The sequence below is a fragment of the Lithobates pipiens genome, unplaced genomic scaffold, assembly GCF_037356315.1.
Source record: "Lithobates pipiens isolate NorthernLeopardFrog02 unplaced genomic scaffold, aLitPip1_a1.2 Scaffold_18, whole genome shotgun sequence".
NCBI lineage: Eukaryota > Metazoa > Chordata > Amphibia > Anura > Ranidae > Lithobates > Lithobates pipiens.
Window position 1 is genome coordinate 447,809,129 of NW_027507758.1, and position 14,258 is coordinate 447,823,386.

Consider the following 14,258-nt stretch of genomic DNA (forward strand, 5'->3'; position numbering starts at 1 on the left):
GGCTCCTTTTGCATGAATTACTTCATCAATACGGCGTGGCATGGAGGTGATCAACCTGTGGCGCTGCTGAGGTGTTATGGAAGCCCAGGTTGCATTGATAGTGGCCTTCAGCTCATCTGCATTGTTGGGTCTAGTGCTTCTCATCTTCCTCTTTACAACACCCCACAGATTCTCTTAGGAGTTTCGGTGAGGCGAGTTTGCTGGCCAATCAAGCACAGTGATACCATGGTCATTAAACCAGGTATTGGTACTTTTAGTAGTGTGGGCATGTGCCAAGTCCTGCTGGAAAATGAAATCAGTATCTCCTGATAGAGGGCTGCGTTGACTTTGAACTTGATAAAACACAGTGGGCCAATACCAGCAGATGACATGGCTCCCCAAATTATCACTGTGGAAACTTCACTCTACTCTTCCTCCAGACTCTGGGACCTTGATGTCCAAATGAAATGCTAAATTTTCCACACTCCGTGATGATTTGGGAAGCCATGTAAACTGCTGGTGTTGGTCCACTGTGTTTTATCCAGTCCAAAGTCAGCGCAGCCCTCTACCAGGAAATTCTAGAGCACTTCATGCTTCCCTCTGCTGACCAGCATTATGGAGATGCTGATTTCATTTTCCAGCAGGACTTGGCATCTGCCCACCCTGCCAAAAGTACCAATACCTGGTTTAATAATTATGGTATCACTGTGCTTGATTGGCGAGCAAACTCACCTGACCTAAACCCATAGAGAATCTGTAGGGTATTGTTAAGAGGAAGATGAGAGACACCAGACCCAATAATGCAGATGAGCCGAATGCCACTATCAAAGAAACCTGGGCTTCCATAACACCTCAGCAGTGCCACATGCTGATTGCCTTCATGCCACCCCGCATTGATGCAGTAATTCATACAAAAGGAGCCCCAACCAAGTATTGCATGCCTACTATACTGCACATGGACAGAATTTTCAGGAAGCCAACACTTCTGTATTAAAAATATTTTTTTTTATTAATCTTATGTAATAGTCACATTTTCTGAGATAAGGAATTTTGGGTTTTCACTAGCTGTAAGCCATAATCATCACATTTAAAATAAATAAATGCTTCAGATATATCACTCTATGTGTAACACATCTATATAAAATACATGAGTTTCACTTTTTGAATTGTATTACTGAAATAAATTAACTTTTTGATGATACTCTAATTTTATGAGATGAACCTGTGTATGTATATGAATGAATGTATGTATGTATGTATGTGTATATATATAACAATGTGTATGAACAATTTTAAAAAGATAACTAATAAGTACAATAAATGAATGAATGAATGAATGAATTAATTAATTAATTAATTAATTAATTAATTAATTAATTAAAAATCATAGAAACAATAAATCGATCAATGGTTCTTCTTATTGAATTTTGCCTGTTTATCTGTCCATACAAGACTGGCTCTAAGCTCTTTTCCTTATGGTTACCATTGACTGTATGCACTTTTATCACATCTCGCCTGGTTTGTTCATCCATATAGCTCCTTTTTGGGCACAAGTAGGACACAAAGAATAACTTCCATTGTTACAAATGTCCCAGTTTTCTGGAGCCAGATTTTTTTTGCTGTTTTCAATAATTATAATAAAATTGTTCAAATGAACATTTAATATAGGATCAGAACCCCTGCCAGGTTTCAACTGCTTGAAACAGTCCAGAGTATCCAGCACCATATCGTTATAGTTCAAAAATAGGGTACTATGCCAGCAGTGATACTGTATTATAGCTTATTCTGAAAACAGCCAGAACACCAACAAAGATTAAAATTTGTTTGATTTGTTCGATTTGTTGAGGTTGCATTATAAAATGTATATATGTAAAGTGCAAGAAAAAGTGCAAAAAAGTGATAATGTCCACTGTTTTGGGGCCTCATCAGAACCCTTCATCATGACCGCCCCCTTGATAAAGTGACCCAGCGAGTGCCTAAAACATCTGGTAGGCATGTTTATCTTTGCCATTTTTTTCCCTTTTGACATTGGTTTTACCAGGCTCGAAGTAGGCTGAAAACAGCAACATGGCTGGAAGTAGACTGAAAACAAGAACAGAGTTGGAAGTAGACAAACCAAAGAAAAACCTTCCTGTCTGTTTAAATACCTGTTAACTCTACACTCAATAAAAGAAAAAAAAAAAGGGTCGACAAATCGGGTGAAGCATCACCTTACATATGAGCCGAACATCCACGGGGTTAGAGAGGCACCCCTCTAACCGTATATGAATATGAAAAACAGTCTAGGACAACATTAGCATCTCGTATGATGATATGATCATACCAGAAATATAAAACTCCAGGCCATAACCAGCTTAAGGAATAGATGGTACATACAGATTGCACAGTTATTTACGCAAGTTATTTTTCTTAGATTTCATAAAATGAAGTTGCTAGTCTGAGCAGAATCTGTAAGAGTCTGTAAAAAGTGAAGGGCATCCTCCCAGCAATGGGAGACAATATCATCATCTCAGAATGATATACTGTATGTATTGCCTAATGTATTTAGGTATCCATTATTAATTAATAATTGCTAGTCCATATTCTGTTATATCATCAAATATAGAATATCTCTGCTATATTGTGGTTTGTCACGGCCACACTGAGAACCTCTCCAGCTGTCAGAGCCACCTCATCTACCACACTGATAGCTGCATTGCTCCTGGACACTGTACAATTTAATCTTCCTACTAAAACATATCTGCCAACAAAAGGAATTGGTGCTTATAATTCCATCCTGTTTTGGGTTTAAACATTTAGATTACAGCAGGTGACTGAGAATGAGTAAAGTAGGGTTCCTATAGGACAGAGTGAGTCTCAGGGCTTCAGTCAGCCCTGCCTTAATGATCAAGAAAATGAGTGTATACTTTCCGTTTTCGCTCTCAATAATATCATTAGGTAAGCACTGGTGCCAGTCTGTACAAATGTGTGAACAAGGTGATTGTTAATAGGGACATGAGGCAAATCGAATACAATAGTCATACCCTGTAATACAGTTGTTGACCATCCTCATTAGCAAGGACCTTCATGCTCTAATGATAGCCATAAGGTGAAACGCATGTTGGGAGAGACAGGACCTAGGATGAGGCTTTTTATACATTTTAAATGTGTAGTTACCGTAAGTTTAATAACCTGTACTTTGTTTTACATTGTGTTGCAGTCTTCTCTGTCCTACACTACTTTGCAGTTTCTGTATACTGTTTTCTTGGACAAGCTGGTTTGGGTCAAGTGATTGGGAGCAAGCATCTGGATCTACACCTTCTTTGGTGGTCTAGGTCATAGGTCAGAACAGCACATACGTAGGCAGGTGCAGTCTATTTTCTCCACTATAGATGGTTCTCAACCACAGCGGTTGTGCAGAGGAAGTCATGAGGAGCGTGGTTCCTCTATGGTTTCCTGGGTCACTAGAGCAGTGATCCCATTGGATTCTGACAGCTCTTGTGACTCTCGCAGCCATCTTAGGTCAGGCAGAGTCTATATAAGATCCTGGTTCCTGAGTTTGGTGCGCAGTTAGCGTGTGGGTAGTGTAAGGACAAATCCCTTGTCTGTCAGGGACAGTAATAGCAGCGTGGAAAAGTTCCAGTCGAGTAAGTAAAGCTTCGAGATCTGGCACTTTTCCTGGAAACCTCCCAGCTTGGGCACAGACCTGTTCTGCTACAACTGGCTTCACCTGTGAGTTTTCCTGGTTGGGCTGCATTTCCGCTGTGCTTGTTGTGAACTGTTATACTTTGACTACAATACAAGTTCTTTATATTGCATCTGGACTATGAGTGAATTACTGCTGCCACACAATGCTGCACCTTCCCACACTTATACACTTGTGTGGTTTTATGGGTAAAATCTACAGCTATAAGACCCCATTCACACTGTAGCATCGCTAAAACAGCGCTAAAGCACTGGTCAATTTTGCGATGCTTTAGCAGCGCTTTTCAGGTACTAGCGGGGCAGATTTTTTAAGTTTGCATGACAACATGACCTTAAAAAAAGGAAAAAAGTCCCATTTTGCGGGACTTTCACGTAGGAAGCGCTGCCCATTCATTTAAATGGGCGGAGGCATTTTGGGAGTTCATAGCACTCCCAAGCTGCCCCAAAGATGCTGCTTGCAGGACTTTTTCTAACGTCCTGCAAGCGCAATGCCTCAGTGTGAAAGCACTCACTGTAAAGAATGGCAGGCAGTTTTCAGGCGCTTTTTAGAGCGCTAAAACTCCTGAAAACTGCCTCAGTGTGAAATGAGTCTAAATCAAGAGAAGTCTGTTCATTAAGATTTCTGATACAAAAACAGAGCATCTGGAGTAAGCAAATGCATTGTTTGGTTATAATCTTGAACTCATTTCATCTGAGCAGTAAGATCATGGCTCGTTATTTTGTGTATCGGGTGGATGTGACTTTTGCAGGATCCGGATCATATGCTGAAGCTCTGTAATGACCCTGTGTGTTCACCTTGACCTTTATGCTAAGGATATTTACCAATATTAGCTTTAGCATATTAGCTGTAGGAAGTAGTGATTGCAACTATTTCTAGCATGATGGTGATAAAGAGTTTTTTTATGTTTTGTAGGGATGGCTGAACTCTTTACACTGCACCTTTCTAGGAGAAGCTACCACAATATTTTCTTCTTTTTTTTTTTTATTATTATAATGTTACCTAATATCTCCATTTTTCTTCAAGTCCAAGCATCAAATACTGAAAGAAACATCAGTGGCGAGATATATGTAGTAGCCCACTGAAGCCTGCCAACATTGAATGTTCCTTTGTTCATAGCCAATGCTGCATTCTCTTCCAAATCCTTATTGTAGCTAGAATGTTGATCACTCTATAATGCATTGATTTCTCCTGATATATGAGGTGTAATCTTTATACAACTAAATATAACACTGTTTTCTTTTTTCCATTTAAAGGCTCTGTTTAAGGTCATTTGTTCGGGTACTGGATTTTTATTACCTATGCAGTCTATTGAAATCTATTATGTAACTGATTGCTTTTATTGTCATGAAGTAAACAATGCAATTACACTGAATCTTGTTTTTGATGGGTCAGCAGCACAAATAGAAAATGAAGGGACCCAGGTGCAGATAGGTTTTCCACATTGCTCAATTGTTTTCTGTGATTTGAAGCATGTTAAAATGTTCATAGCACAACTGTTCAAAGCATCTGCTTCCTGTGGTCCTTTCCTACATTACAATAGAAAAAAATACTAACAGATGTATTTCAACTGTTACAGATCTGTTCTGCCTCGAAGTATAAATTACTGTAGCTGGCTTCAGAAGAGCAATGGGACCTTAAGAGTTACAAGCAGCAACTGTAGGGGAGTGTGGGATAGATTAGGATGCACAAGTAGGATGCACAAGAGTTATCCCTGTCCTTGTGGTAATACCCCTGGGCCTGAAAGTCACCATTGTGGAGGTAATGTCCTTGGCACTAGTGTAGAGAGCCTTTTAATTGCCAGCCCACCCATAGGTAGAGGGTTGCTCTTGATTCACAGCTATGCATTCTTTAGTGTGTTTTGCATTTTGCAGTCCATTTAACATGGTTTCCTATGGATCTAGTTCACATCTGTGCATTTTGAGCCAGTGCATCTTTTGGAAAGGGTCAGGGAGTTTTTCCCACAGCAGAGTGCATTTTGCGTACAATAGACTTCAATAGATCTGCAACAAAAGTGTTGCAATTTTTTTATTTGTTTTGCTTGGAGTTTGCTAATAGGAAAGTATGACAGTTCTGTTCGTGGAGTGTGACTTTGATGGAACTTTACACTTTCTGGCACTCAAGTAGTATCAAAGTTGCATTAAAGTGACATAAAAGTAGTGCAGGAACCTTTGTGTCCAAAGTCGCATGTTAGGGTTAAATGCTATGGTTAAGAGTTATGCCACGTACACACGACCGGACTTTTTGACAGCAAAGGTCAGACGGAACGAGTCCGTTGGACAATTCGATCGTATGTGGGCTCCACCAGACCTTTGCTGTCCAAAAATCCAGCAGACTTTAGAAATAGAACATGTTTTAAATTTTCCCGCCGGAACTCCGTCAGACCCAGTTCCAATCGAGAAATCCGTTCGTGTGTATGCTAGTCCGACGGACAAAAACCGACGCTAGGGCAGCTATTGGCTACTGGCTATGAACTTCCTTATTCTAGTCCAGTCATACGTCATCACATTCAAATCCGTTGGACTTTGGTGTGATTGTGTGTGTCCAAGTCCATTCATTCAGAAAGTCCACCGGAACTCTGCCGAAAGTCTGTCGGGAAGACTCTCGGACCTAGTCTGTCGAAAAAAGTCCAGTCGTGTGTACGCGTCATTAGGGTTAAGGGATAGGTTTAGCATTAGGATTAGCTGTAATTGTTAGGCTTAGAGCACTAATGCTAACAATCACCTCTAACCTTAATGATTACCACTAACCCTAAAGATTACCGCTAACTTCGCATGGAGTGATAACATGGTAACAGGCACTAGAGATACTTTATACGTGGAATACATGAAACAAGCTTTATTGACCATTGTTTTGTAATCATTGTCCACATTATAGGGTAAGAGTCTATAATGTCACTTTATGTTCGCACTGGATTTTACATTCATTTGCACTGGATGGTGATCTGCAAAACATTGAAGACCTACTTCATGAACTTTTTTCTCTTTTTGACTTTTCTGCATTTTCTGAAATGGGACTTTCTTATTTATATTTATTAAGGACTTAATGAATTGTCACATATTTTAAAGAGGATATTTTGTCATCTAATTTTTAACATGCACTATGTATGAATTGTTATTCAAAGAATTTTATAATTATTTTTCTGCAACTGATTTAGTGCTACTTTATTTTTATTTTTTTGGTTGTTTATTTGGTATCACAAATTGTGTGTTGGCTGCTCTGTCCAAGTATTTATCTAAACCCCAGCACTGAATTATTTTAATTGTATGTTTGTGTGTTCTGTTTTTAATAAATAATGCTGCACCATGAGATTGCTCCTTTTTTTATTTACGTACCTGATGGAGAGCACATTCCCATCACAGAGTGGAATAGGATGATCTCATCCCAGCCAGAGGAGATTGTGGTTGCAGCTGCTTGCAGTAGAGATTCAAACCACTAGGTTTATGACGCATATACCTTTTTTTTGGAGTTCTTCTTTTGGTGAGTGTGCACTTCATTTATTTTGGTGATGGGATCCACATTAGATTTTTGGTTATGTTTTGAGGTGTCAAAATTAATCAAATAGCACACATTAGATTATTTTTAGTTAAACTATTTTACATTTTATTGGACACTGGTTGTTCACACACAGTGTATTTCTTGTTGAATTATTTGCATTTTGTTTAACATCTATGTGGGATTTATATATCTTTTCCAATTGCCAGCAGCCTAACTAACTAGTATTTTAAGTACGGTATGTGCCTTCCGAAGATGTCGCAAACTGATAATGAAAAACATTAAGCGGCTGTTCCTGTGTGTCACTTCTGGCCTCGCAAGTGGAACGCATGCCAGATTCTAGGCAGCGTCCATCTTTGGAATGGCACAGTGGGCCATTATTACATACAGTTATTTTACCAGTAGCACTTTTTAAATATATTAATAAAGTAAACATTTTAATAAATACATCCAAGGATTTTATACTATGAGAGGCTGTCTCTCCTTTTTTATTACATTGCCTACCTATTAAAATCACCAGAAATACTAAAAGGAGGAGCAAGGATCTACCAGGAACCACCAGAAATATTGGGATAGATCTCCCTTAAGGACCTACAAGCTCATATGACTCCCCTTGCTGTAAAGTAAGGGGGGTAGTGACATCTGGTGAGTGCAGTGTTTGAATTTAGCACGAGGTGGAATATTCACTACAGGGGATACCCTGGAAATTGAGCACCTAACAGCCCTCAAGGTTGCATAGTTTAAAAAAGACTTTTATTTGCACCAAGTCATTTTCATATTTTATATTTTGGCACTTATGTGAAATATGTTCAGATATACCATATATAACTAGCATGTTATATGTGTATCGTTAAGGACACCAATTTGCTTTGCATATGTTATAGCAAGCGCTGTCTGATTGTTTAAGCCATGGATTATTCCTGTATACAGTATTTGTGTTCGTACTCTAGATGTCTGTGATTATCCTGAACCTTGGCCTATTATCTCTGTCATTGTCCGTCATTGCTCTATTTACATATATGTCTGGAACCTGGATTATGTGTGCTGGCTCCCGATCTGGCCATCAGCCTACTGATTAATTTACTGTCTTTGCTCTGATCATTCATCTGAGGAATTACACTGCTTTAGCATCTGACCCACTTGTTGTCAGCTATTGCCCTGGCAACACATAGGGCCTACCAAACTCCATATCATGAAGCTTCCTTTTTAACTAATGGCTATATTTAATACAAATAATATATTAAATTAATTTGTCACAGGTCAGGTGTAAAACCATATATGCACATTTTCCAAAATCATCTATATTATCTAAAAGTTATTTTACAGCAGTTGTGCTACTTTTTCAAGGCCACATTTACATATCGGAAAGGCCCAATCAATACCTTTTATCCTAACCCTCTCTATGACACAGAATACACTAGAAGCCCAATAAAAATAGTAAGAATATAAATTGACAAACCTGTTTCTTCGGTTGAGAACTTTGCCTACATTTTGGTGGAACAGTTGGCCGCTGAGTGACAAGGAAAACAATGTGTTCTTTTTTCCCAGTTCTCTCTTCTTCATCTGACTGACTAATTATTTCCATAGAAATTTCCGTTTTAAAAAAATCCATTGCTACAGCGCCCATGATACCTAGGAGAGATAAAAGCGATAAATTATTTTTTGCCCCATACTTATGCTATCAAAGCCACATTCACATTTCCTTGTAGTCCCTTGAGGGCAGTTGTTTGCACTTTACATCATGTGCATCTTAGCTCTTGATTTAAGCCAACAAAGAATTAAACAATGCCAATATAATTGTAGGATTAGTGTTAGAAGATTACCGTTTGGTAGATGTACTTTAGGAATACAAATTGATTATCCAGATATTGATAATCTGTAACTAGGCGGTGGACTCCAAAGCATTTCTGTAGTTACTGTATGATTATGTCACAAAAGGGCACACAGTGAAATAATTTAGTCTGAATACCATACCTGGAACAATATGGCATAGACCTCTTCTGTCTGAATAATAGTGTAAATGCATTGATCCATCATCAGTCATCTCTACCCTAAAGGAAGGAGCATTCATGGCCTGCAGGGAAACACAAATACAATAAGTCGCATGTACTATGCAATACCAATTTTAGGAATGCTGTAATTATTATATGTATTATTATACTGCATTTAAATTGTCCCAATATTCTGTGCAGCACTTTATAATATAAAAGGAGACAATTCAAAACAATACAAAAGGGTTAGGATGGTCCTGCTCATGAGCGTTTATAATCCGAAAGGGTGGGACAAGGGATACAAAAGGGTATAAACTGTAAGGGGATGGGCTTATGGAAAAAAGTTCAGTCGTTAGACTGATGCTGGATAGGCTTCCCTAAAGGAAGGAGTTTTCATGGACCACCTAAGGGCAGTCACACTAGGAGAAGCCAGACAGAATGAAGTTCGATAAATGATGTTACATAAAATTAGGAATAGTTCCCAATTAGGGATACTCAAATCAGGAGAATAGCTAGTTTGTTAGATTTTGAGTCTCCTGAATATTTTCAGCATTATTTAACGTAGAAACCCAGGCAATCATAATTTATGAATTGCATGTTTCTATGCAAATAAGACAAATCTTCATTTATATATTCAAGAGGATGAGAAAACATTTGTAATTTGTAGATTCGCCTGACTTTCATTTCTATGTTCAAGAGGATTAAGATGCCTTTGCAGTTTGTAAATTCACTTGTGTTTCATTTATATGTTCAAGAGGATGAAAACACATTTGCAATTTTTAACTTCACCTGACTTTCATTTCTATATTCAAGAAGATGAGAAAACATTTGCAAATTGTAGATTCACCTGGCTTTCATTTCTATATTCAAGAAGAAGAAAAAATATTTGCAATTCCTAGAATCGCCGACTTTCATTTCTAAGTTCAAGAGGAAGAAAAAATATTTGCAATTTCTAGAATCACCGACTTTCATTTCTTTGTTCAAGAGGAAGAAAAAATATTTGCAATTTCTAGATTCACCTGACTTTCATTTCTTAAGCCCCATACACACTATCAGATTTCCTGCTGATTTTTTCCTTCAGATTTACCAAAACCATATAATATGAGGTCAGACCTTGGGAGTTTCAATGTGTATGCAATCAGGCAGGTCCTTGCACTACATGGTTTTGGTAAATCTGAAGAAAAAAATCAGCAGAAAATCTGATAGTGTGTATGGTTCAAGAGGATGAAAAAATATTTGCAATTTGTAGATTCACCTGACTTTCATTTCTAAGTTCAAGAGGATGAAAAAATATTTGCAATTTGTAGATTCACCTGACTTTCATTCATAAGTTGAAGGCTGTCTAAGCCCTTGTACACACGGTCGGACATTCCGACAACAAAATCCGTCGGATTTTGTCCGACGGATTTTGTCCGAAACTTGTGTTGCATACACACGGTTGGGCAAAGTTGTTGGAAAATCCGATCATACGTAACGTGATGACGTTATTTCATTACGACGGGACTACGTTCAGGCTAGTAGCCAATAGCTTTGGTCTAGGAATTTGATCTGAGCATGCGTGGCACTTTGTCCGATCGGAATTCTCTACACACAATCGGATAAAGTCCGATCAGATCATGTTGTTGGAAAGTTTTATAGCCCAGCTCTAAAACTTTGTCTGTCAGATATTCCAACGGAAACAGTCCAATGGAGCCCACACACAGTCGGATTATCCGACAACACGGTCCGATCGGATATTTTCCATCAGAATGTCCGACCGTGTGTACAAGGGCTTAGAGTGAAGATCAATCAATTTGTGATGATAGGAACATGACAAAAAAGAATGACATGTCACCTTTAAGGGATGAGACTGGATAGAAGATGGGGCCCAAGTATAGGGATGAGATCAATATAGTACTGGTGAATATAATGAGGTTCTTTTCATGCAAGTAATTACTGGCGGACTCCCCCATGAGCATAATTTCAATTTATTAAATAAATTGCCTTGAAAGCAAAATATTGTTACAATATTAAAATACAAATACTGTGCAACAGATAATATTTATATCCACACATACGTACATACAGTATATTTGTCTTATTTTATCGTGAGAGAAAAAAAAAACAATGAAAACAAGGCTATACAATACATATAAAAGGGTCTATGGAATTGTGACTTTGACCTTGCACTTCATGCATTGCTATCTTTGGCTTGTATCAGACGTTGATAATATCTCACCTGGTAGGAAAGTGATAGATAGCTGTGTAAGGCGTCCAGGTTAGCAATAAATTCATACAGATTTCCACCCAGAGTCCTCAGCATGTGATCATATCCTGACCTTTTGCAGAACTCAAAGAAATACTCTCCAAACTGTTGGAGTACAGCCTCCGGAGAAACATCTAGGGAACAATAGTAAATTGTGTGTCAGCATGAAGTACTGATGATACAGATTTGAACACAAGCTGAGAAGTTGTTCATATTACAGGGAAATATGTACAGGTAAATACTTATTGCTGATAATTCCATGTAGTATTTATTAAGACTGAGCATTCCTATTTGATATTTTTTATGCATAACTGTAAATGCAGTCAGCTCATGCATTCACCCCTCCCAACCTACCTAAAATACTATCATTGTTGAACAAATCCATAAAAGGAAGCATGTCACGGTACAGTGAGAATCATTGTGGTATAAGTGGGCACTAAAATATTCACATATAATCAGCTGGTTCTAAGATATTATTAGTATATAGCCAAGAGGCCCCCTAAACTGACAGTAATACTGCAACACTGACATTTTTTATTTCAGAAAGGCAGTTACAAAAATCTTACTGTTCATCCATATGCATTCAAGGCTGGACTGGGATAAGAAAGCAGCCAAGACATATCAGCCCAGATGGCTGGCTCATTGTTCAGTGCTACAGCTTGACAAATTTGGCAAACAGTCTTTGCACATAGAAGGTTCAAGATAAGCAACAAACAAGAAAAAAAAATGTGAAGTGTAGATCACAATGTGTACGTGACATGGTGTCTTGATTCATCAAACCTTTCTGAGCGCAAGGCATCCACTTGTTGTATGATAAATACGGCTACAACAGGCTAAATAAGGCTAATATTGGTTGGTATGGAAATCCATACCAACCAATAATATTAAATGCCCAACAAAAGTTTCATGGCTTTTTATCTCTTTGTGGCCCTGTACCATGGATGGTATGATCTGGGACTGATCTGTGCTTGAAACTTCTTTAGAATACCCTTTCTTCTCAACAAAATGCTGTTTCCTGCTTCTCTGCAGTTCTCTGTACTAACATTGCTGAGTAACAGCTACACCAGTGGTGTATCTATGGAGAATAGTGCCTATGGCAAGAGCTGAAGTTGCAAACATCTCACACCTAGGGTTGCCACCTTTTCTTCAAGTCAAACCCAAACACTTTTTTTTTTTATAGTATAAACTATACATATATTTTGCTATTAAATAACATTTCTAATCATATGAAGTTAAGAACAAGAGTCCCCCTTTACATATGAACTTTCAGAGTTCCCTTTCACTGTAAGGGGGGACTCTGCAGACTCTGATGTAAGGGAGAACTCTGGGGACTCTGACCTAAGGGATGCTCTTGGAACCCATATTTAAGGGGGATACTGAGTACTCTGATGTACAGAGAAGACTCTGATGTAAGGGGAAACACTGTGGCCTCTAGTGTAAAGGGGAACTCTGATGTAAGGGGTGCTTTGAGAACCCTGATTTACCTTAGTGTACTTACTCAGAGGCAGAAGGGAGAAGGGGGACAGTTCAGTCACAGACAGGGATGGATGGTGAGCTCACTCACCCCTTGGCAGTCAGCACCTCTCATCCAGATGTAGCTGAGACTGCTGGATTTCCCATTTCCGGCCCCAACTTACTTTCCTCTTCTAAGGCACATCCTTGGTGATTGGAGTGTGTCTGTGTGTGTGTTGGGGGGGTTGTTAGTGTTGGCTTTGGGCAGTGTGAAAGAGAGTGTAACAGACACTCTCAGCTTAGACAATTGCAGCCAGCAACTCTGCTGGATAGCCATAGTCCAGTCTAAATAATGTTTCTGGGTTTCAGGTGGTCTGAAACCCGGACGCATGATTGCAAACCCAAACTGTCAGGGTTGCCACCTGTCCAGGATTCACCCGATGTGTAGCCTGTGTCCACCATGTGCAGCCTGTGTCCATACCTCCCAACTTTTTGAGATGGGAATGAGGGACACCTATCAGCAAAAGTATGCAGGCATAGGGCACACCTCCTGCCACACCCCCTTAAAGGAGAATTGTACAAAAAACAAGATTGGATAAACCCACAAGTGCTTTTTTACCACTACTATTCCTTTATATTGGAATTTACAAATGAAGCAATTTAGAAATCGGATGAAAGGTTTAGCACTGGAAAACACTTTTTGATAGATAAAAGGTGCATTTTATATACATCTATATAGATCAGACCAAAATGAGGGACAAATGAGGAGGAAAGAGGGACAGAGTGACATTGCTCCAAATCAGGGACAGTTCCTCGAAATCAGGGACAGTTGGGAGCTATGTGTGTCCACCATGTGCAGCCTGTGTCCACCATGCAGTCTGTGTGCCATGTGCAGCCTGTGTGCAGCCTGTGTGCCATGTGCAGCCTGCGTGCCATGTACAGCCAGTGTGCAAGGTTGCCACCTTTTTTTCAAGTCAAACCCAAACACTTTAGTGGCGCACAGCAATATTTTTTTATAGTAGAAATTATACATATATTTTGCAATTAAATAACATTTCTAATCAAATGAAATTAATCACAAGAGTCCCCCTTTACATCAGAGTCCACAGAGTTCCTCTTTTACATCTGAACTCATGGAGTTTCCTTACACTGTAGGGGGGAACTTTGCAGACTCTGATGTAAGGGAGAACTCTGGGGACTCTGACATAAGGGATGCTCTGGGAACCCTGATCTAAGGGTGAACATTGAGAACTCTGATGTACGGAGAGGACTCTGATGTAAGGGGAACACTGTAGCCTCTGGTGTAAAGGGGAACTTTGATGTAAGGGGTACCCTGAGAACCCTGATCTACCTTAGTGTACACACTCAGAGGCAGGAGAGAGAAGGGGGAGACTTCAGTCACAGGCAAGGATGG

The 14,258-nt window shown here is 39.1% G+C and overlaps 1 protein-coding gene across 2 annotated transcripts in view; it reads right to left on the bottom strand.

The window, feature by feature from the left end:
- The window catches only part of LOC143988546 (guanylate cyclase soluble subunit beta-2-like), a 140,080-nt gene that overhangs the window by 92,852 nt on the left and 32,970 nt on the right, over nt 1–14,258 (bottom strand). For both annotated transcript variants that reach the window (XM_077488209.1, XM_077488208.1), the window contains exons 4-6: nt 11,366–11,526; nt 9,131–9,230; nt 8,616–8,788 (exon numbers count right to left, since the gene is read on the bottom strand). In XM_077488209.1, coding sequence (XP_077344335.1) covers nt 8,616–8,788; nt 9,131–9,230; nt 11,366–11,526 — 434 coding nt within the window. The remainder of the gene's footprint in view (nt 1–8,615; nt 8,789–9,130; nt 9,231–11,365; nt 11,527–14,258) is intronic.